The 24,279-nt window shown below is 45.1% G+C and overlaps 1 protein-coding gene across 1 annotated transcript in view; it reads right to left on the bottom strand.

Moving 5' to 3' along the window:
• LOC141166283 (uncharacterized) overlaps positions 1-12,213 on the bottom strand; it is an 81,312-nt gene extending 69,099 nt beyond the window's left edge. Inside the window, exons 1-4 of the mRNA XM_073652824.1 lie at positions 12,063-12,213; positions 5,821-6,113; positions 4,650-4,786; positions 514-829 (exon numbers count right to left, since the gene is read on the bottom strand). Of these exons, the coding sequence (XP_073508925.1) occupies positions 514-829; positions 4,650-4,786; positions 5,821-6,009 (642 nt within the window). The 5' untranslated portion in view covers positions 6,010-6,113; positions 12,063-12,213. The remainder of the gene's footprint in view (positions 1-513; positions 830-4,649; positions 4,787-5,820; positions 6,114-12,062) is intronic.
• Positions 12,214-24,279: the final 12,066 nt, after the last annotated feature.

The raw sequence follows: 24,279 nt of genomic DNA, 5'->3' as shown, positions 1-24,279 counted from the left end.
TTGCGGACAGGTGTCTTTTATACTGATAAGTTCAAACAGGTGCCAGTACTACAGGTAATGAGTGGAGGACAGAGGAGCCTCTTAAAGAAGTTACAGGTCTGTGAGAGCCAGAAATCTTGCTGGTTTGTAATTGACCAAATACTTATTTTCCACCAAAATTTGAAAAAAAATTATTTCCAAATCAGACAATGTGATATTCAGGATTTGTTTTCTCATTTTGTCTCTCATAGTTGAGGTCTACCTATGATGTCAATTACAGGTCTCTCTCATCTTTTTAAGTGGGAGAACTTGCACAATTGGTGGCTGACTAAATACTTTTTTCCCCACTGTATAACTTACTGGATCTTCTGATTTTTTTTTACATTTAATTTTTCTTTTAACTGTTTCTGTGGCTGAATCATCATATCTTATTTCAGATGATTATTCCAGGATTAGATAAGTACAATGAAAGCCATTAATTTCTGATTGAAAAAGTTTTTCTATTTGCTTGTGAAAACATGCAAAGCATCTTACTTTTTGCTTTACTGCCAGTAGCTCAGTTTTGGCTCGGCTCATCTCTAATTCTTTGTCTCGTTTTCTGAGGTTCCCTGATTGCTCCTCCAGTTTTGCTTGAGCATCTCTTAGGAGTTGAACAAGATCTGAACGCTTCTGGGCACTTTCTGACAGAGATGCTCTGAGGTCAGTTTCTGATCCGCTCCAGCCTTTGCGACTCAATCGTGGCTCCATGCCACACTCCTCAGGTGACCAGCTAGAAACACGGGATAAGGAACTTCTTGACAATGTTGGACTGGACAGGTTCCTAGTATACTCTGAGCTAACTGGAAGTTTACTGGAATTATAGATAAAAGATAAATGTTTTTTAGCCGCTTTAAAATTGTAGAATAAATTTATCTTAAAATATATAAAAAATGTATTAATATAAAATGAAACACTTATTTCTTCATGAGATATTTATAGTACAGGGTGGGACATTTATATGGATACACCTAAATTAAATGGGAATGGTTGGTGTTATCAACTTTCTGTTTGTGGCACATTAGTATATAGGAGGGGGAAAACTTTTCCAGATGGGTGGCGACCATTGCGGCCATTTTGAAGTCAGCCATTTTGGATCCAACTTTATTTTTTTCAATGGGAAGAGGGTCATGTGACACATCAAACCTATTGAGAATATCATAAGAAAAACAATGGGGTGCTCGGTTTTAACGTAACTTTATTCTTTCATGAGTTTTTTACAAGTTTATGACCACTTATAAAATGTGTTCAAAGTGCTGCCCATTGTGTTGGATTGTCAATGCAACCCTCTTCCCACACTCTTGACACCCTGATAGCAACACCGCAGAAGAAATGCTAGCAAAGGCTTCCAGTATCCATTGTTTCAGATGCTGCACATCTCGTATCTTCACAGCATAGACAATTGCCTTCAGATGACCCCAAAGATAAAAGTCTAAGGGGGTCAGATCAGGAGACCTTGGTGGCCGTTCAATTGGCCCACGACGACCAGTCACTTTCCAGGAAACTGTTCATGTAGGAATGCTCGGACCTGACACCCATAATGTGGTGGTGCACCATCTTGTTAGAAAAACTCAGGGAACGTGCCATCTTCAGTGCATAAAGAGGACAACACATCATCATGTAGCAATTTCAGATATCCAGTGGCATTGAGATTTCCATTGATGAAGAATGGCCCCACTATCTTTGTACCCCATATACCACACCATACCATCAAGATACGAGATGTGCAGCATCTGAAACAACGGATACTGGAAGCTTGTGCTAGCATTTCTTCTGCGGTGTTGCTATCAGGGTGTCAAGAGTGGGAGAAGAGGGTTGCATTGACAATCCAACACAATGGGCAGCACTTTGAACACATTTTATAAGTGGTCATAAACGTATAAAAAACTCATGAAAGAATAAGGTTACGTTAAAACCAAGCACACCATTGTTTTTCTTATGGTCAGGAGAAAATGAAAGGATTCATCCAGTCTATTCAACGCTCGCAGGAGACAGGCACCAGGCAGAGGTATTAAAAGTTTTCAGAAATTTACTTAGATAAAAATCATCAAAAAAACGATACATAGAACAACGCGTTTCGTCTATATATTTGTACAAAATAGCCTTCCTCAGGTAAGATATTGAAAGCAATATCTTACCTGAGGAAGGCTATTTTGTACAAATATATAGCCGAAATGCGTTGTTCTATGTATCGTTTTTTTGATGATTTTTATCTAAGTAAATTTCTGAAAACTTTTAATACCTCTGCCTGGTGCCTGTCTCCTGGGAGCGCTGAATAGACTGGATGAATCCTTTCATTTTCTCCTGACCTTCATTCCACGATCTCCTTGCTGAGAGATCCGTTGTATCCAGACTATAGCTGCACATCAAGGAGTCAAGGCATCTCAGTCAGACCTAAGAGGTCGATACGCTATGCCACAAGCTACATCAAAGGTGAGCAAATTAGCTTCTGAAAAATAGCTGAACTTAATAATCTGCACTCAGATCTGCGCCCGTGTTTTCTGTCTTTTTCCCTCTCCTAGACCCTATAGCCTTGGGCTCATATACCTCTGATTGTTTTTCTTATGATATTCTCAATAAGTTCGATGTGTTACATGACCCTCTTCCCATTGAAAAAAATAAAGTTGGATCCAAAATGGCCGCCATGGTCACCACCCATCTGAAAAAGTTTTCCCCCTCCCATATACTAATGTGCCACAAACAGGAAGTTGATATTACCAACCATTCCCATTTAATTTAGGTGTATCCATACAAATGGCCCACCCTGTAGATACAAAAGTATAGAAATCAGCAACATTAATGGATAATATGGCTTCTGCAACCACTTTGTATAAGGCACCATGAACATAAAGTCCTATACAGCGCCATACTACAGACTGTAAAAACTCATTGTACTACCATACAATGCTCGGTTGGGTGCAATACATATGGTATCTGAAAGAACATCCAATAGTTTTTTTTTCTTTTAGATTCAAATAAAATTGAACAACAACTCTATATGACATCGGAGACACATAGAGGTAAATTAAAGGCCCCATGTTCTTCTATGGGTATTCAAATATAGATCCACATGAAAGAGAGACAGAATGAAACTGAGGGCACAACAGTGTAAAAAAAAATCTAGAACAGTTTTATGTTTCTCCCCTCTGGAGAAACTGTTTGACAGGCCTATTTGACAGGCAATCCCTGTATGTATCACAGCTGTCTAACAGCCGTGTGACACTTGCAGCCGTGGTGACAGTAAAAGAAATGCAGAGCACGCCAAAATACTCGGCGAGCACGCTCGGGTGCTCGCCGAAAGAGTTAATGAAACCTACTCTCTCAACACTAGCGGTCATCTAATGCTGTTATTTTTCTAAGACGACTCAAGGTTGATCTTATACTAGAAACTAAAGCTGGGCATAAACTAGATGGCAGCATAACGAATGACATTAATAGTTGATCTGAAAAGATTGTTGTTTACCAACTTAATATATTGAAAAATTGCCAAAAATGCTGTGGTTGATGTCTGCCTTGTTCTGTGACCTGGGCGGAAACAGCAAGTACTTTTGAAGTCACAATAGATGATGCATGCAAACATCAGCCATTACTTTCCAAAATTCCTGACAACATGGCAAAATAAACTAGTTCTTAAAGCATATGGATACCTTTGGGGATATTTGTTTTAATTTAAATATATGTATTGTTGGCTGTAAAGCATTTTTTTCAATATGGTTTCATGAAAAATGTTGGACCATTTGGTTAATGCAGCCTTCATGTATCAGAACACAGAGCTGATTGCAGAAAGAGTTAAATGGTTGTCTTCATTCAAGAAACATTTGGCCATATGCACATTTTCTTGTAAAAAAACACAAACTGAGCTTGACTTACCTTCCCAGATCCAGTGCCGTGTCTCTACCACTGCTTGTTTGGCTGCAGTGGTAACGTCACATTGACAACACTGCAGCCAATCACTGAGCTCATCAGGTTTTACCGTCTATATCAACAAAAGCCGCTGAGCTCAGTAACTGGCTGTATCGCAGTCAACGTGAACTCACTTCTGTAACCAAATAACAGAGACCAGGGCAATGGCGAAGACACAGAGCTGGACTCTGGAAGGTTGAGTAAAGCTAAGGGTTTTTTTTTTTTACAAGTAATTGAGCATATGGTCTAAAGTTTCTTGAAAAGGGACACCCCGTTTCACAGTGCACTCCCTCTGAAGACACTTAACCCATATTTTTCCTGAATGATTTTTCTTTATGATCAAATTAAAGTTCAACTTTGTGTTGGGGTTTCTGTGCAAAAATAGCACAGCCGTCTATTTATCCTGACATTCCCTTTACAAGACCAATATCTTAATTTAAGTATAGTGCTGTCTCACTATTTGTGGCATGAGGTGTCTAACTCTATGCCCATACATAAACATTATAATAAAATATTTTACTTCTGAACCTGAGTTGGTTGGAGTCCTTACAAATGGCTGTCACTAATACCTCCACACTTGGCTAGGCCATCACTCTTCACCTTTCAGACATAAACTACAGGAAAATAAGGAGATTAACTAACAGCTTTTGCAATCTGCACTTGTATAATCTTCCTATTTATAAACCTTTTCTTTGTTTAGCAGGGCATTGAGAGTTCACATCATTCTGTACCTATAGCACTCTAGTGTATGGATCCCTCGCAGAGGACTCACGGATCTAGGTCTGTCTGTTTGCCGTGGACTGGGAGGACGTCGGGTGTAATCTCTGCTGCGCCCCATCCAGTTATCTGATTCCAAGTGACCAGCAGCCTGTATGGGGACATAATGGCAAATGAAGGATTGTACTTCAAAATGTATACATACCTTTGCACAGAGTTTTGTGAAATTACCCATTTGATTCGTAAATGCAAAGTTGAATAACTTTCTAAATAGTTTTCATTAAATATTTTCTACTATTTTGCTTTTTCAGTGTCTGTAAGACCTTTATCTACCCCGATGACTTTTATTAACTAAAGGCAATCAATAGCATATGTAATAATCATTTTTTCCATGTTAAATGTGTCTATGGCCTTACAACAAGTAGGCCTACTAAAAGGAAAACAATATTGTTATATGATTATATAATTCAATGGATCAATATGCGGACATTAAAGCGAACCTGTCAGCAGGATTGTGCTAAGTAAACTATATACACTGTCAGTTGGGCACTGTTACATTGATAAAAATGATACCTGGGTTTATTAAATCCATCCTGTGGTTCTTTTTAAATCCTTATTTTCAGTTTTCAGTTAATGAGATTCTAGTGCTTCGGGGCGGCCTGTGGGGTGGGCTTTATCTGGTGCTCTGCTTACATATTCATCTGTATGCTCTTATGACAGGTCACTGATCCTTCAGGGACCTGTCTCCTATTTTCCATAATGTACATACTATGTGGGGTTAGGGAAAAAAAATTTCAACTAGAAAAATGGAGGTGGCGCCCACGCATGCTGAGTAGCAGCTATCGCTTGTTGATAGATGCTACTGCGCATGCGCCGCGGCCAATTTGTTGGAGCAAAAAAAAAATTGACGAGGAATGACAATGTGGAAAGAAAAAATGTTGTTCTCCAGATCAGAAGGGGTCCTAGAGGATGGACTATGCCACTAACATTATGTAATAAAAATAACTCTTTAACCTTTATAGCCAACCGTATAAAGCAATTGCATCATTATACATAACGTATTGTGGTTTGACAATATTTATTATTATTATATAGTAATGCATATAAATAAATATAATGCATATGAATAAAATATTTACATTAAAAGTATATGAATTGGAATATGTGAATATATAAAAGCTGTACCTCAATGTTCCTCTCCAGCTCAGATAGACCATAAAGCCTTAGCGATTCCAGTCCATGTCTATTATTCCCTAAGTCTTTAGAGGTCCAGTGTGGAGACCTCCTACCTCCATCCACTTGGTGATGATAGCTATCACCAAGACCATAACGGGAAGGCAGACTGAGATATCCATTAGATAGCCGGTAAGACATTTATATGGTAAAGTGGTTGGAGAAATATCAATAAAAAGTTGAAGCTTTTAAGCTTCTTTCATTATATACATTGCAGTCTTTGGATTACTATATCAATCTTCATGCTGTAAAACAAAATATATACCCATCATGCCTTACTCAGGTCAGTATGCTTATTTTTAGAGGTACTCAGCAGATGTACAACTATACATATAATTTGAATGCAGGTAAAATTAACATTTAGGGATACCAACATTAGAAGATACCCTATAATCATAGGATAAGGAGTAACTATCATGATCGCTGGGATCTGACTGCTGGGATCCCCCCAGTGATTCTGATAATAGTCTGAATGAAGCTGAGGTTGAGCATGTGCACCCGCGCTACATTCATTATTAATGGGAGTGCTGGAGACAGCTGAGTCCAGCGCTTGGCTATCTCCACACAATGAATGGAACAGAAATGTGCATGCTCTTCACCCCATTCTGAGGAAAAGTGGGGCTCCCAGCGGTCAGATCCAAGCAATCTATAATTATTCCCTATTCTATAGATAGTGTGTAATTTATAATCTCCATACATAACTTTTACAATTTTTATTTAGTGCGTGGAATGTTCCACAAGTAGTTGCAAGTATCTTATCTTACATGTATCAAAAATTAAACAGCCCAAGAAATTTGTGAGAGAATGTGCTATCTGCAGCATTAGGATAGATTTGTCAATGTTTAAAATAAAAAATGTGTCTTATATTTAATTCTTCAGGTGCTACAAATATATTAGGAAAAGCCAAGCAGATTGCAGTTTTTGGGTAACAGATCCTCATTATCCATGATTGAGACCAATTGTACCTTACTGGTCTCAAAGGTGTGTTTATTTCATGAATAAGTAAAAACCTGTAGCTGTAACATGGCTGATAAACATGTTTGTCAAACTGAGTTTTGACCAAGGAAGTTAAAGCAGTAGGTAACAATAGCAGGAGGAAAGTTGAGGGATCAGTTTTTTTATTTTTTAATAAAATATCACAGGATAGTTTTGACCTAGAGCTTACATGTAATCACTAAAATGTCTGTATTTTTAGAGATATTTATCATGCAAAGTATGACACTTTAAAAGTATGTTGCAGATATGTCTGAAAATGAATTTTATATAATGCTAAGCTCATCCCTAGTAAACTTATAAAGGTGTCCAACTGTTTAAGAAAAACACCACTAAATCCAAGAAGGGAAATAAATGTAATTTAAGATCATACATAGAGCCTACACTACTGTTCATGTACCTATGGAAAATATATGTAGATAAGTATAAGAACAAGTACCCTAAAGGAGAACACAAGATCAGGGGCGGAACTACCGCCCGTGCAGCCGGTTCATTGAACGGGGGCCCCGAGGGAGAGGGGGCCCCTCCAGCAGGGCCGCCATCAGGGCATGTCTGCCCTGACTCCAGTGTGGGGCCCAGCCGGTAGGGGCCCCCTTGGAGCCCCGTTGGGGGCCCCCTCTTGTGAGTCTCTCTCCTCATGGGGCCCCCGGCCCCATGCCAAGCGCCGGGTCCGGGACATCTCAGCGCTGCGCTGCGCTCCTGCGGCAGCGCCTTCATGATTCCCCTGATTTCCGGTCATGTGACGGCGCCGTCACATGGCCGGAAGTCAGGAGAACCTAGTGTCAACGATTTGGACGAGCGCCAGGATTCTGCAGAGATCGCATGGGGGTAAGTATAACAAGTTTTGTTTTTTTCAGAATACAATTTACTAGGAGTGGGGGAAATGGGAGGGGTGTGTGTGTGTGTGTGTGTGAGAGATAAGAGATGCACATGGGGTGGGGGGAGATGATAAAAGATGCACATGGGGTGGGGGGGATGAGAGAGGTGCACATGTGGGGGGAGGGGGATGATAAAAGATGCACATGGGGTGGGGGGGATGAGAGAGGTGCACATGTGGGGGGGGATAAGAGATGCACATGGGGGGGATAAGAGATGCACATGGGGGGGAGATAAGAGATGCACATGGGGGGGGGATAAGAGATGCACATGGGGGAGGGGGATAAGAGATGCACATGGGGGAGGGGGATAAGAGATGCACATGGGGGGATGAGAGAGGTGCACATGTGGGGGAGGGGGATGAGAGATGCCCATGGGGGGGATGAGAGAGGGGCACATGGGGGGGAGGGGGATGAGAGAGGGGCACATGTGGGGGAGGGGGATGAGAGATGTGCACATGGGGGGTGGTGAGAGCTGCACATGTGGGGGAGGGGGATGAGAGAGGGGCACATGGGGGGTGGTGAGAGCTGCTCATGGGGGAATTGGGAGAAAATGAGCTGCACATGGGGGAATTAGGAGTAGGGGGATAATGAGCTGCACATAATGAATGTGGGGTGGGGGAGAGTAAATGATAAATGACGATGGGGTGGGGAGAGCACGGACATGATATAATGAATTGGGGCAGGGGGTGCATGTAAATAATGAATGCGGGGAGCAGGAAGTATAGAGTAGAGGTTCTAATTAAATTATATATTAAGTGCCTATTTACAGTTAATGGGGGCACCGTGGTGGATTACAATTTATATTTGGAATGGTAGGTTGCATAATAACTAACCATATATTGATGGTGGATGCACGTCTGTATTCAGCTGCGTAATGTAGAAGTTGGGGAATGTGCTCTAGATAACTGTGTTATTTTATGCAGAGACGAGTCCTGGCTGGAAGACGTGATGGCGGTCTGTGCTGGATGAAGGAGAAAAGCGTAGCTGAAGGACTTCACCTAGAGACGTCACCAGTGAGTCAGTGCATTACATGTACACTTACACTATATACTATGTACCGGGCTCCTGTGTATAATGTCACTGGTGATCACTGTATTACCTGTACACTATATACAGAGCTCCTGTGTATAATGTCACTGGTGATCACTGTATTACCTGTACACTGACAATATATACAGAGCTCCTGTGTATAATGTCACTGGTGATCACTGTATTACCTGTACACTGACAATATATACAGAGCTCCTGTGTATAATGTCACTGGTGATCCCTGTATTACCTGTACACTATATACAGAGCTCCTGTGTATAATGTCACTGGTGATCACTGTATTACCTGTACACTGACACTATGTACAGAGCTCCTGTGTATAATGTCACTGGTGATCACTAGATTACCTGGACACTTACATTATACATACCATGTATAGAGCTCCCGTGTATAATGACACTTATGGTAATATTAGTAATGTGGTGGTAATATTAGTAATGTGGTGGTAATATGTGGTCTGGTCATGGTGTCGCAGTTTTTCTCCCTTCTGTGTGGTATTATTCGGTCACTATGTTGTGGTAATATGTGGTCTGGTCATGGTGTGGCGGTATTCCCTGTATGTGGTATTATTGGTCATTTTAAAAAAAAATTTATATGACACATTCCCTTAAAGAAAACTAAATAAAAATATTTCTAAAAAGAGTATTGGATATTTTAAGAAAATTTTAATAGGTTAGAGTAGGGCCCGGCCAGAAGAGTCTACCTTATCGTGGTGGCGGCTTTAAAAATCTTTTGGCCAAAACAAAAGCTGTTGGCTATGTATGTGGCACCGTCACATGGCCGAACGTCAGGAGAGCCTGGTGGCAGCGACGTGGACGAGCGCCAAGATTCTGCAGGGATCGCATGGGGGTAAGTATAACAAGTTTTATTTTTCTTAAATACAATTAATTAACTAGGAGTGGGGGGGATGAGAGATGCACATGGGGGGGGGATGAGAGATGCACATGGGGGGGGAGATGAGAGATGCACATGGGGGGGAGATGAGAGATGCACATGGGGGGGATGAGAGATGCACATGGGGGGGTGAGAGATGCACATGGGGGGGTGAGAGATGCACATGGGGGGGGTGAGAGATGCACATGGGGGGGTGAGAGATGCACATGGGGGGGTGAGAGATGCACATGGGGGGGTGAGAGATGCACATGGGGGGGTGAGAGATGCACATGGGGGGGGGTGAGAGATGCACATGGGGGGGTGAGAGATGCACATGGGGGGGTGAGAGATGCACATGGGGGGGTGAGAGATGCACATGGGGGGCTGAGAGATGCACATGGGGGGGTGAGAGATGCACATGGGGGGGTGAGAGATGCACATGGGGGGGTGAGAGATGCACATGGGGGGGTGAGAGATGCACATGGGGGGGTGAGAGATGCACGGGGGGGATGAGAGATGCACATGGGGGGAGGATGAGAGATGCATCGGGGGGGTGAGCTGCACATGGGGGGGATGAGAGCTGCACATGGGGGGGTTATGTTTACATAACTTTGTTGCCTTATGAAGCGCAGGGGGGGCCCCAAAAAATTTCTTGCACAGGGGCCCACTACAGTCTGTGTCCGCCCCTGCACAAGATTATCATAAACGAGCATTCCTAACGCTCATTAATGGTAATTGTGCAGCCTAAACAGTGTGCTGATCAATTGATGAAAGAGAAAAATGTTCATTTGTCAGGTGAAATGATCTTCTGGTTTGCCCAAAAGATCGTTCCTGGCAGCACATTATCCTGTGTAAAAAAGAACCAGTGCTGAAAAGAATGGCAGCCTATGTGCATCGGGGTGATCTATTGCTGACCATTTAGTGCACATTGGAAGTGGTTAATTATATACTCGCTTATTTTATGCCATTTCCCCATTGAAGGGTTAATATAAGTTTTTTTCTTTTTTAAGAAGAACAAATAAAGAATCTATGTTTTTTTCTTATCTTGGAAACTGACAAAATCTTTTCTTGCCTAATGCTGGTTTAATTATTGCCTGTGCAGTCTTGGATCTCAGGTGAACTGACTAATTTACTGCTTCAATATCAAAAGTCAAATGACACTCCGTCCCTTCCAAGTCCCACTGTGTGCCCAAACAGTGTGCCCAATTACTTATTTTTGCATACGCATGACAAACTGTACAACAAATTGTGGGGTCCAATTTGTCGTACTACCTTTGTGATATTGAGAAATTTAGGTCTAAACAACATTTTTAAGGAAATAAAAAAATTCTCACTTTTCGCGTCATTGACATGTCAGATTTGAAAAAGTTGGCCTGATTAGAAAGGTAAAAACTGGCTTAGGCGGGAATGGGTTAATATAATGCAGGTGCCATTATATTTACATGGGGGCAGGTCTACATATGTCTAATTCATAGACAAGAAATACATATGCAGATTTTACAAAGATTTTAGCACAACTCACAATCAACCTCACAATCACAACTTGCTTTATAACCACTTATAGCACATCGCCACTGATTTATGGGCCTGCACATCTATCAAATGTACATAGTCACAGGCCCCAAGATTATTCAGGAAAAACTGGACCAGAAATAATTCCAGTTTTATATATTTCACTCAGACCAGATTGTAATCTGTCCAAGTTCATCCTGTTTGAGAATTATTTTATCTCCTGTGAATTGCACAATACTTTGGCCCCAATTCATCAAAGCTTTTGCGGCAAAAGTGGAGTTGCGCAAAAATGTTGCGATTTTTGGCATTTTCATACCAGTTTTGCCCATAGTGGGCAGACTTGGTGCGATGCATGGCATGGCGACCACTGCTCGTCAAATGCATGACAAGCACCAGCGTTCACTACGCCCAAAATCTTACTCTAGCCCCCCCAATGGAGTAAGATTGAGAGAAATCACACAGGAAGGCGCACACCACCTGATTCATTAGGAGGTGTGCACCTCCTAATGAATAACGAGTCTCACACTCCACCATGCTTTCAAGGCCAGTCTTGATGACTCGAGGTCTTTGACTTTTCAAAACCTAATTTTTATTGACTTAAACATGCAAATTTCCAAAGTTCCATTTTTATTATTTCTCCCTCAAATAAATGTTCTCATCCCCAAAGACATAAGGAAGATGTGCAATATATACATATTTCCTTATTTTGAAAAAATGCACAGAATTTATTCTAAAAAAAAAAAAAGTAATATGATGTATAATGTGTGATAGAAATAAATAGTACACTGAAGATTTAGCATGAATATAGAAGCTTTCACACATATGGGTTGCACATATGCAACATTAAAAAAATAACATATTATTACATATGTGATTACACAGACTTACCTACGGTGCACGTATCACTGGACATTTTCTTGCACTTCTATCAGCCTATATAGATCTGTAAAAAACACTGAAAAGAAGAGAAAGCTTGGACTTGCTTCTATGGTTACAAAAAGCAACAAGTCTTGAGCTGCTCCCTTTTTTTGATTAACCAGTTAAGATTGTGAAACCAGGCAACTGTCACTACTGGCTGTAGACACAATCCTCCACCCTCACCCTCAATAACAGCATGCACTGAGCAGGACACAGCAGGGTTTTATCTCTTACAACTCATAGAATCCCTTTTTTAGTAGGAAAATATTTTTATGCATATCTGATTTTATTTAATTGTAAATGCAAACACAGCTAGACTATGTACCAGTTTATAGAATAGTGGTTACTTGTTACCAAATTAGACAGGGTGATATTATCATAAGTGCCTAACACAATGGCTATGCAAACAAATACCAGGGATTTCAATGAATACAATTCAAGTTTTACTGAAACATCTCCTACAAAAATGTATATCAATCTGATCATCTCCTCCTGATCTTGAAGAAGCACTCCCATCAAAGTTGTTATCTTCTTAATATATTGCAATAATAATAATAATTTTTATTTCTATAGCACAAACATATTCCTCAGCAATTTACATTTTAGAGGGGACTTGTATAGACAATAAAGACATTACAGAATAATACATAACTCAGCAGATACCAAAAGGAGTCAGTACTCTGCTCGCAAGTTTACAATCTATGCAATCATTATATTATATAGCACTAAGTAGAAGGCCGCCATCAGGGCATTACTGCCCTTACTGGCGTATGGGGCCCAGTGAGCAGAGTGACGGGACCCCCCCTCCTTCTACTTCTGCTCACTGGGCCCCAGCAATAGTTAACAGCTGCCAGCCAATTGTAGCATCGGCGACTCTGCCTCCTGCCGGGCAGAGATGCCGTTCCCCTCACTGCCGCGGTCCCGGTCCGGCGTCCTCCAGCTCCCCTGCTGCTGTTGCATGCACCGCGCGCAGCTTCCTGGGCACTGTGCTTAGGGGGCGCGCGCGCTCCCTCCCTCTTAAAGGGGCCGAGCGCGCCATCCTAAAGAGTTCCCGGCCAATGGCTGGAGGACCACTCCTATTTAAAGCACCTCCTCCAAAATGGAGGTGCCTGTGCAAGGATGTTGTTTGTGTGCTAACACTCTCCTCAGCGCTCAGGTTCCAGTGCCCGCCAGTCTGTCTATCAGCCGTGCCCGCCAGCCTATCAGCCGTGCCCGCCTACCTATCAGCCATGCCCACCAGCCTGTCTACCTGCCGTGTCCGCCGGCTTACCTATTCGGATCACCTGACAGGTTACCTGCTGTGCCCGCCTGCTTGTGTACCCGGATCACCTGTCTGGCTACCTGCCGTGCCCGCCTGCTTGTCTACCCGGATCACCTGTCTGGCTACCTGCCGTGCCCGCCTGCTTGCCTACCCGGATCACCCGTCAGGCTACCTGCCGTGCTCATCCGCTGTACCTGTCAGCCTCAGGCACCTGACCTGTGGGAGTCGCCTGCTCTCATACAAGGTCGGCCCCAGAGTGGTTCACCTGCCCGGTCCCTCCTTGGTTCACGGAGTCGACTAAGCCGCTGTGTGACCAGGGTCGGTCCGAGTTGTCACTTAGTTAAGCCTCTCTGGTCCCTCCTTGCATTCCAGCACAGAGGTTCCACCACCCGGATCCGTAACAGTTGAACAGGTCTGGAACCCGGTGGCTCCCAGGCTCCTTCACTCTCAGACCTGTACCAAGAGGTCTCTCGTGTTAGAACCCTCCTGTTTGTTTTTTTCTATCTTGTGGTTTGCGGTCACGTGACCATCTGCCTTTATATTCCAGCTCCGCCCTTCTGGCTGTGAGGGACTTCAGTGTTTTACTGTCTCTCTAGCCTGGTGCTTCTTTGCCTTTCTCTGTGAAGTTCGCTTGGTCCTCTGGGACCTCTAGTACTTTTTGTCAGTTTGTCTTTTTGTGTTCTGCAACAACTTCTGTTTAGGAGGTGTCCCATTTTTGTTCCAGTCCTTAGTTCTTTTAGGGACCCCTCCCTTAATTCTATAGGTCTTCGTTCAGACTAGCCGAGGACTAAGGCAGGTCTGTTCACTAGGAACAGGCAGCCCGCTACATCGTAGGGATTCAGCTTTGTCTTACTGTAGGGACAGCTTTCCCCTATCTTTCCTTAGTACATGTTGCAGATCATAACAGTAAGTCCAGCCCAAAAAAATAGAAGGAAAGAAATTCGGGGATCAGTATGGTTTCCATCCAGGATTTGGCACAATGCCTGCAGGGATTGTCTCTGGAGGTGGCCGAGCTTCAGCAACACGTGAGTAGCTGTCCTGGAGCGCATTTTGTCGAACCCAAGGTAGGACTGCCTGATGTTTTTTATGGTAAACAGCAAGATATTTTTTCCTTTAAAAATGCTTGTTTATTATATTTTCGTTTGAGACTCCGGTAATGTCAGGTCCTAGTCCCCAGAAAATCTGCTCTGACGTCAGGGAACCGATGGAGGAGTACATAGAGACTAGCCTGGCTGCTGGTCACATTAGACCTTCTAAGTCACCTGTGGCAGTTGGATTCTTCTTTGTTAAAAAAATGGACGGCGGTTTACGTCCATGTCTGGATTTTCGTGAAATTAATAAGATTACCGTACGCAATTCCTACCCATTGCCGTTAATTCCTGACTTGTTTAACCAGTTAGTGGGAGCCAAGTGGTTCTCCAAAATTGATCTCCGGAGGGCATACAATTTGTTACGTGTGAAGGAGGGTGATGAATGGAAAACTGCTTTTAACACTCCGGTAGGTCATTTTGAGAATCTGGTGATGCTTTTGGTCTTACCAATGCACCTGCATTTTTTCAGAACCTTATTAATGACATCCTGAGACCTTTGATTGGTAAGAATGTGGTTGTGTATTTGGATGACATTTTGATTTATTCACCAGATCTCGAGTCCCATTGGCGGAGTGTATGTGAAGTTTTGCAGTTATTGAGTGATAATTCACTCTTTGCTAAGCTGGAGAAATGTGAGTTCGCTGTGCAGAAAATTAGTTTTTTGGGCTACATTGTCTCCAGCGAGGGCTTTGAGATGGACTCTGTGAAGTTTCAGGCTGTGCAGGAATGGCCTAGGCCTATTGGTTTGAAATCTATACAGTTATTTTTGGGTTTTGCCAATTATTACAGGAAATTCATTAAGAATTTTTCTGTAATTGTTAAACCTCTAACCGATCTCACCAGGAAAGGTGCGAATACGGCCCAGTGGACTACTGAGGCCATTGAAGCGTTTGAATATCTCAAAGAGAGGTTCAGTTATGCCCCTATCCTTATGCAGCCTGATGAGACCAAGCCTTTTTTGGTCGAGGTCGATGCTTCATCGATGGGGGTCGTAGCAGTTTTGTCTCAGGAGAACAAGGGTGGAGTACATCCTTGTGCCTTCTTTTCGAAAAAATTTTCAGAAACCGAACTGAATTATGATGTTGGAAATCGGGAGTTGCTGGCTATTAAACTTGCATTTGAACATTGGCGTCATTTTTTGGAAGGCGCTAGATTTCCTATTCAGGTTTTCACAGATCATAAAAATTTGATCTATCTGGATGCTGCCAAGCGCTTGAATGCCAGTCAAACTAGGTGGGCACTTTTTTTTCCTCTGTTTCATTTTTCTGTTACCTATATCCCTGGTACTAAAAATGTTAAAGGCGATGCTTTATCTCGCAGCTTCTCTCCTACGGTCGGTGCCGAAGAGGAGAGCATTTTACAGAAAGGAGTAGTGGTGGCGGCCTTGGACTCCGTTTTTGAGAATGGGATTCTGAATGCTCAAGATGATGCTCCATCTAACACTCCCCATGGGAGGTTGTTCGTGCCTAGAGCCTTTAGGAGAGATTTGTTTGTGGAGTGTCATGAGTCTCGGTTGGCAGGTTATCAAGGAATTTCAGAGACTAAGAGACTTATCAGTCGCAGTTTTTGGTGGCCTGGATGGCAGAAGGAAGTCATCAAGTGGGTGCGTTAGTGTACTGTGTGTGCTAGGTCAAAGGCTTCACATACTCCTGCTGCGGGGTTGCTTAGCCCTCTGGAGGTTCCTAGTGCACCTTGGACGCATCTCACTATGGATTTTATTACTGATCTTCCTGTGTCCGAGGGTTTTACTGTCATCTGGGTGGTCATGGACCGTTTTAGTAAGATGTGTCATTTGGTTCCATTCATTAAGCTGCCCTGCGCCAAGACACTCGCTAAGGCGTTTGTTAAGGAGATTGTCAAGCTCCATGGCGTTCCCACGCATATTGTTTCTGAAAGAGGACCTCAGTTTGTGGCTCACTTTTGGCGTGCTTTTTGTGACAGGATGGGAGTCCATTTGTCATTTTCGTCTGGTTATCATCCTGAGTCGAATGGACAGACTGAAAGAAAGAACCAGGATGTTGAACAGTTTTTGCGTTGTTTTGTGGAGGACAATCAAGAGGTGTGGTCTGAGTTTCTGCCTCTCGCAGAATTTGCTCTTAACAATCATACATCCTCCTCTGCTGGGTGTTCTCCTTTTTTTTGTTGTTTACTGTTGTAAACTTCTGTTTAGGAGGTGTCCCATTTTTGTTCCAGTCCTTAGTTCTTTTAGGGACCCCTCCCTTAATTCTATAGGTCTTCGTTCAGACTAGCCAAGGACTAAGGCACGTCTGTTCACTAGGAACAGGCAGCCCGCTACATCGTAGGGATTCAGCTTAGTCTTACTGTAGGGACAGCTTTCCGCTATCTTTCCTTAGCACATGTTGCAGATCATAACATCTCGCCAGAGATCCCAACAGGATACTATCCTGTCCTATCTGCAGACAGTCAACTGCCACTTGGACGCGCTGTCCACCCCGACTGCGTCCACCTCTAACCAAGCAGCACCCACTCCGGCGGCACCTCAACCCAGTAGAGCTGTGGCACCCAGCTTTGGACCCCGGCTTTCTGCGCCTCCACGTTTTGGTGGTGACCCTGTCCTATGTCGGGGCTTCATAAATCAGTGCACGTTGCACTTTGAACTCCTGGCACACCAGTTCACCTCCGACCGGGCCAAGGTGGCATTCATCATGTCTCACCTCACCAGAGAGGCGTTGACGTGGCTTAACCCTCTGTGAGAGAGAGGGGATCCTTTGGTGTCCGATCTCTAGGCTTTCCTCATGGCTTTCCAGCAGGTGTTCGATGAGCCTGGATGAAAATCTTCTACTGCCTCCTCACTTCTCCGACTCAGCCAAGGTAGTCTCTCTGTGGGCCAGTATGCCGTGCATTTCCGAACCCTCGCATCTGAACTTGCCTGGAACAATGAGGCCCTGGTGTCCACCTTTTGAGAGGGCCTTTCCGGATGGATCAAAGATGAGCTAGCCGGTCGTGACATACCTCCCTCCCTGGACGACCTGGTGTCATTAGCTACCCGGATTGACATTGGTTTTCTGGAACGTGCTAAGTGGATGACCCTTGAGAGGAAATCTCTGCGCGAGGTCATCCTAGGCAAGAGTTCTTCCTCTCCGCCCTTGACTCTGTCTGTTTCTGTTACCAGTGGTGAGACCAGCTTCTATGAGACTGCCCATCTGGATTCCGGAGCCACTGGGAATCTCATCCAACATGCTGTTGTGGAGCATTTTCAGATTCCTACCATACATCTGGCAGATCCTTTAGCGGTTTCCTCTGTGGATGGAAAGCTTCTCCCTGAAACCATCTTGCTGGTCACTGAGCCGGTAATTCTTCAGGTGGGAATGCCGCACTCAGAGAAGATCACCTTTTATGTACTGTCCGGTCTCTCTCATCCCCTCTTGCTTGGCCTGCTTTGGTTACCGAGACATGAGCCCGTCCTGAATTGGAGCTCGGGTGAGGTGCTCCATTGGGGTCAGGAATGCCTGTCTGGTTCCGGTTCATTCTGCTCGACCCCTGTCTACTCCGGCTAACCTACCTGGCCTGCCAGCACCCTACTGGTCTTATGCGGACGTCTTTGATAAAAAGGAGGCAGAGACACTACCACATCATAGGCAGTATGATTTCCCCATCGACCTAATACCTGGTGCTTCACCTCCTCGTGGGTGAATCTACGCCTTGTCGCTGGCCGAGACCCGTGCCATGTCTGAATACATTGAAGAAAATCTTGCTAGGGGATTTATCCAGAAATCCACCTCTCCGGCTGGAGCAGGATTCTTCTTTGTCAAAAAGAAAGACGGCTCTCTTCATCCTTGTATTGACTATAGGGGCCTAAACCAGATTACCATCAAGAATAAGTACCCCCTGCCTCTCATCTCAGAGCTGTTTGACCGCTTAAAAGGCGCAAAGATCTTCACTAAGCTCAACCTGCGTGGGGCGTACAATCTGGTCCGGATTCGCCAAGGAGACGAGTGGAAGACAGCATTCAACACTCAGGATGGTCACTACGAGTACCACGTCATGCCCTTCGGTCTCTGTAATGCTCCAGCTGTCTTCAAGGAGTTAGTAAGTGATATCTTTCGAGATCTCCTGTATTCCTGCGTGGTGGTGTACCTGGACGATATCTTGGTGTTCTCCCCTGATCTGCCCTCTCACCGGAGGGATGTTCGTCAGGTCCTGCTGAGGCTCCGGAAGAATCGCCTGTATGCAAAGTTCGAGAAATGCCTCTTTGAGCAGACCTCCCTGCAGTTTCTGGGGTATATCATCTCTGAGACCGGACTGTGGATGGATCCCGAGAAGGTGTCTGCCGTCTTAAAGTGGCCCCGACCGGAGGGCTTGAAGGCTATTCAGTGGTTTCTGGGATTCGCTAACTACACCGCGTGCAGAATTATTAGGCAAATGCATATTTTGATCACTTCGATACTTTTTATACATGTTGTCCTACTCCAAGCTGCATAGGCTTGAGAGCGAACTATCAATTAAGTAAATCTGGTGATGTGCATCTCTGTAATGAGGAGGGGTGTTGTCTAATGACATCAACACCCTATATAAGGTGTGCTTAATTATTAGGCAACTTCCTTTCCTTTGGCAAAATGGGTCAGAAGAGAGACTTGACAGGCTCTGAAAAGTCCAAAACTGTGAGAAGTCTTGCAGAGGGATTCAGCGGTCTTGAAATTTCCAAACATTTTGAAGCGTGATTACCGAACAATCAAGCGTTTCATGGCAAATAGCCAACAGGGTCGCAAGAAGTGTGTTGGCCAAAAAAGGCGCAAAATAACTGCCCATGAATTGAGGAAAATCAAGCGTGAAGCTACCAAGATGCCATTCGCCACCATTTTTGCCATATATCAGAGCTGCAACGTTGCTGGAGTATCAATAAGCACAGGGTGTGCGATACTCAGGGACATGGCCAAGGTAAGGAAGGCTGAAAAACGACCACCTTTGAACAAGAAACATAAGATAAAACGTCAAGAATGGGCCAAGAAATATCTTAAGACTGATTTTTCAAAGGTTTTATGGACTGATGAAATGAGAGTGGCTCTTGATGGGCCAGATGGATGGGCCAGAGGCTGGATCAATAAAGGGCAGAGAGCTCCACTCCGACTCAGACGCCAGCAAGGTGGAGGTGGGGTACTGGTATGGGCTGGTATCATCAAAGATGAACTTGTGGGTCCTTTTCAGGATGAGGATGGAGTGAAGCTCAACTCCCAGACCTACTGCCAGTTTCTGGAATACAACTTCTTCAAGCAGTGGTACAGGAAGAAGTCGATATCGTTCAAGAAAAACATGATTTTCATGCAGGACAATGCTCCATCACATGCATCCAACTACTCCACAGCGTGGCTGGCCAGTAAAGGTCTAAAAGAAGAAAAAATAATGACATGGCTCCCTTGTTCACCTGATCTGAACCCCATAGAGAACCTGTGGTCCATCATAAAATGTAAGATCTACAGGGAGGGAAAATAGTACACCTCTCGGAACAGTGTCTGGGAGGCTGTGGTGGCTGCTGCACGCAATGTTGATCGAAAACAGATCAGGCAACTGACAGAATCTATGGATGGAAGGCTGTTGAGTGTCATCATAAAGAAAGGTGGCTATACTGATCACTAATTTTTGGGGGTTTTGTTTTTGCATGTCAGAAATGTTTTATTTCTAAATTTTGTGCACTGATATTGGTTTACCTGGTGAAAATAAACAAGTGAGATGGGATTATATTTGGTTTTTATTAAGTTGCCTAATAATTCTGCACAGTAATAGTTACCTGCACAAACAGATATCCTCCTAAGATAACCAAATATAAAAAAAACCACTCCAACTTCCAAAAATGTTAAGCTTGGATATTTATGAGTCTTTTGGGTTGATTGAGAACATAGTTGTTGATCAATAATAAAAATAATCCTCTAAAATACAACTTGCCTAATAATTCTGCACACAGTGTATTACCGCGTCTTCATTCCTCATTTGTCCTCCCGGACAGCTCCCATCTCTGCTCTTACCCTTAAGGGAGCAAATCCCAGGGAGGGGTCTTCCGAGGCAGAGAATGCCTTTATCTCTCTTAAACAAGCCTTCTCCTCCGCTCCCGTGCTACACCTTCCGGATTGCAATGAACAGTTCTTCCTGGAGGTTGATGCCTCTTCCTCCAGAGCAGGAGCAGTGCTTACCCAGAAATCCTCGTCCGGACGAATGGTGACGTGCGGATTCTTTTCCAAACTCTTCTCTCCATCCGAGCGCAATTACTCCATAGGAGATAGGGAACTGCTGGCCATCAAATTAGCGCTGGAGGAGTGGCGCTTCTTGTTTGAGGGGGCTCTGCACCCGGTGGTCATCTACACTGACCATAAAAACCTTGCTTATTTGCAGACCGCCCAAAGACTAAACCCGCATCAGGCCAGATGGTCTTTGTTCTTTGCTCGATTCTGCTTCACTCTACATTAGCGCCCGGCAGACAAGAACATTAAAGCCGACGCTCTATCCCGCTCTTTTCTGTCTTCCGACCTAGAGGAGGAGCCTCTACACATCATTGACCCCTCCAGAATTATGACTGTTGCTCCATTTGAGCTGTCTCATCTACCTCCTGGTAAGACCTTTGTAGCGGCTCAAAATCGGAAGAGGGTCTTAGTCTGTGGCCATTCGTCCAAACTGGCTGGCCATGCCGGCCAGGGGAAGACGCTTCTGCTCATTGCCCGGCATTATTGGTGGCCCACCCTGCGCAAGGATGCTGCGGATTTTGTCGCGGCTTGTTCCTCTTGTGCCCGTAACAAGATACCAGGCCGGTCGTCTCCTTCCTCTTCCCATGCCTTCCACTCCGTGGCAACATATCGCAATGGATTTCATCACGGATCTTCCTGTATCGGCTGGTTGTATTATCATTTGGGTACTGTCATTTGACCGCTTCTCCAAGATGGCTCCACATTGTCTTGGACCGAGGAGTTTAGTTCACTTCTCGCTTTTGGAGAGCCATGTGCAAGCTGCTGGATGTCGCTTTGGATTTTTCTACGGCCTATCATCCTCAGTCCAATGGTCAAGTGGAACGTATCAATCAGATCTTTGCCAGTTTTCTTCGGCACTTTGTCAACGCTCACCATAGCGATTGGGTTGAGCTCCTGCCCTGGGCCGAGTTTTCCTATAACAACCATGTGAGTGAGTCTTCTGCTAAGTCTCCGTTTTTTGTGGTCTACGGTCGACACCCCCGGATTCCGTTTCCCGTCTCCTCTTCAGTGGACAATCCTGCCGTGGAGTCTCTCGTCAGTCAATTTTCTGTGATTTGGGAAGACCCTAGATCTGCGCTTCTTCAGTCCTCCGAGCGGATGAAGAAGCATGCTGATAAGAGACGTCTGGATCCGCCTCAATTCTGTCCGGGAGACAAGGTCTGGCTTTCCTCCAAATATGTCCGTCTCAAGATACCATCATACAAGTTGGGTCCTCGGTTCATTGGTCCGTTCGAGATTCTGAACCAAATAAATCCAGTGGCTTACATGCTGAAACTCCCAGCCTCCTTACGGATCCCCAACTCCTTTCACGTGTCTCTCCTCAAACCGGTCGTCCTTAATTCTTTCTCTGACGATCCAGGTACCACTCCAGCTCCCGTCTCCACTGAGGACGTCTTTGAGGTAGAAAACATTTTGGCCATCAAGAGGGTAAGAGGAAAGACTTTCTTTCTTGTGGATTGGAAGGGGTTTGGTCCTCAGGAGAGGTCTTGGGAGCTCAGGGAGAACATTCATGCCCATCGTCTTCTAGAAAAATTTCTTGCGGGCCTAAAGAAGAGGGGGCGTAAAGGGGGGGTACTGTAGCATCGGCGTCTCAGCCTCCTGCCGGGCAGAGACGCCGTTCCCCTCACCGCCGGCGTCCTCTAGCAACCTTGCTGCTGTTGCGCACACCGTGAGCAGCTTTCCGTTCACTGTGCTTAGGGCGCGCTCGCTCCCTCCATCTTAAAGGGGCTGCATGCGCCATCCTAAAGAGTCACCGGCCAATGGCCGGAGGACCACTCCTATTTAAAGCACCTCCTTCAAAATGGAGGTGCCTGTGCAAGGTTGTTGTTTGTGTGCTAACACTCTCCTCAGCCCTCAGGTTCCAGTGCCCGCCAGCCTGTCTATCAGCCGTGCCCACCTGCCTGTCTATCAGCCGTGCCCGCCTGCCTGTCTATCAGCCGTGCCCGCCAGCTTGTCTACCTGCCGTATTGCCTACCCGGATCACCTGTCAGATTACCTGCTGTGCCCACCTGCTTGTCTACCCGGATCACTGTCTGGCTACCTGCCATGCCCGCCTGCTTGCCTACCCGAATCATCCGTCATTCTACCTGCCGTGCTCATCTGCTGTACCTGTCAGCCTCCTGACCCGTGGGAGTCGCCTGCTCTCACAAAAGGTCGGTCCCAGAGTGGCACCTGGTTCACCTGCCCGTTCCCTCCTTGGTTCACGGAGTCGACTAAGCCGCCGTGTGACCAGGGTCGGTCCGAGTTGGCACTTAGTTATGCCCCTCTGGTCCCTACTTGCATCCCAGCACAGAGGTTCCACCACCCAGATCCTAATACCAATCACAGGCCGGCAGCTGACGTCAGCACGCACGTTGCCGACGTATGACGGCACTGCTGGCCTGTGACTGGCTGGCGTCCGCGCTTCAGCAGTCTTTTTTTTTTTTACTTTTTTGTAAAGTTGCTCCATGGGGTCAGAATGGGAGATGATATGGGGGCAGAATGGTGATGACATTGGGGCAGGATGGAGATATTGGAGGCAAAATGGGAGATCACATGGGGCAGAATGGAGACATTGGTACAGAATGGAGAGACGGGGGCAGAATGGAGACATTGGGGGCAGAATGGTAGATGACATGGGGGCAGAATGGGAGATAACATGGGGCAGAATGTAGACATGGGGGAAGAATGGGAGATGACATGGGGGGCAGAATGGGAGATGACATGGGGGCAGAATGGGAGATGACATGGGGGCAGAGTGGGAGATGACATGGGGAGCAGAATTTAAACATTGGGGGCAGAATGGGAGATGACATGGGGCAGAATGGAGACACATGGGGCAGAATGGGAGATGACATGGAGCAGGATGGAGACATGGGGCAGAATAGGAGATGACATGGGGGCAGAATGGGAGATGACATGGAGGCAGAATGGTGACATTGGGGGCAGAATGGAGAGACAATGGGCAGAATGGGAGATGACATGGATGCAGCATGGAGAGACAATGAGCAGAATGGGAGATGACATGGATGCAGAATGGTGATGACATTGGGGCAGGATGGAGATATTGGAGGCAAAATGGGAGATCACATGGGGCAGAATGGAGACATTGGGACAGAATGGAGAGACATGGGACAGAATGGAGAGACATGGGGCAGAATGGAGATGAAATGAGGGCAGAATGGAGATGAAATGAGGGCAGAATGGGAGATGATATGGGGGCAGGATGGAGAGACATGGGGGCAGAATGGTGGATGAAATTAGGGCAGAATGGAGACACATGGGGCAGAATGGAGAGACATTGGGGAAGAATGGAGAGACATTGGGGCAGAATAGAGAGACACGGGGCAGAATAGAGAGACACAGGGGCAGAATGGGAGATGACATGGAGGCAGAATGGAGAGACATGGGGCAGAATGGGAGATGATATGGGGGCAGGATGGAGAGACATGGGGGCAGAATGGTGGATGAAATTAGGGCAGAATGGAGACACATGGGGCAGAATGGAGAGACATTTGGGAAGAATGGAGACAAATGAGGGCAGAATTTTAGACAAATGGGGGCGGGATGGAGACAAATGGGGGCAGGATGAAGTCACATGGGGCCAGGATGGGAGAACATATGAGGACAGGATGAAGACATGTGCGTTCCAGAATGGAGTA

This window comes from Phyllobates terribilis, unplaced genomic scaffold (genome assembly GCF_046119375.1).
Source record: "Phyllobates terribilis strain yellow unplaced genomic scaffold, ASM4611937v1 Scaffold_11__3_contigs__length_659146591, whole genome shotgun sequence".
NCBI classification, from domain to species: Eukaryota; Metazoa; Chordata; class Amphibia; order Anura; family Dendrobatidae; genus Phyllobates; species Phyllobates terribilis.
The sequence above is the reverse complement of the archived record's forward strand: the minus strand, read 5'-3'. Positions and strand labels throughout refer to the sequence as shown.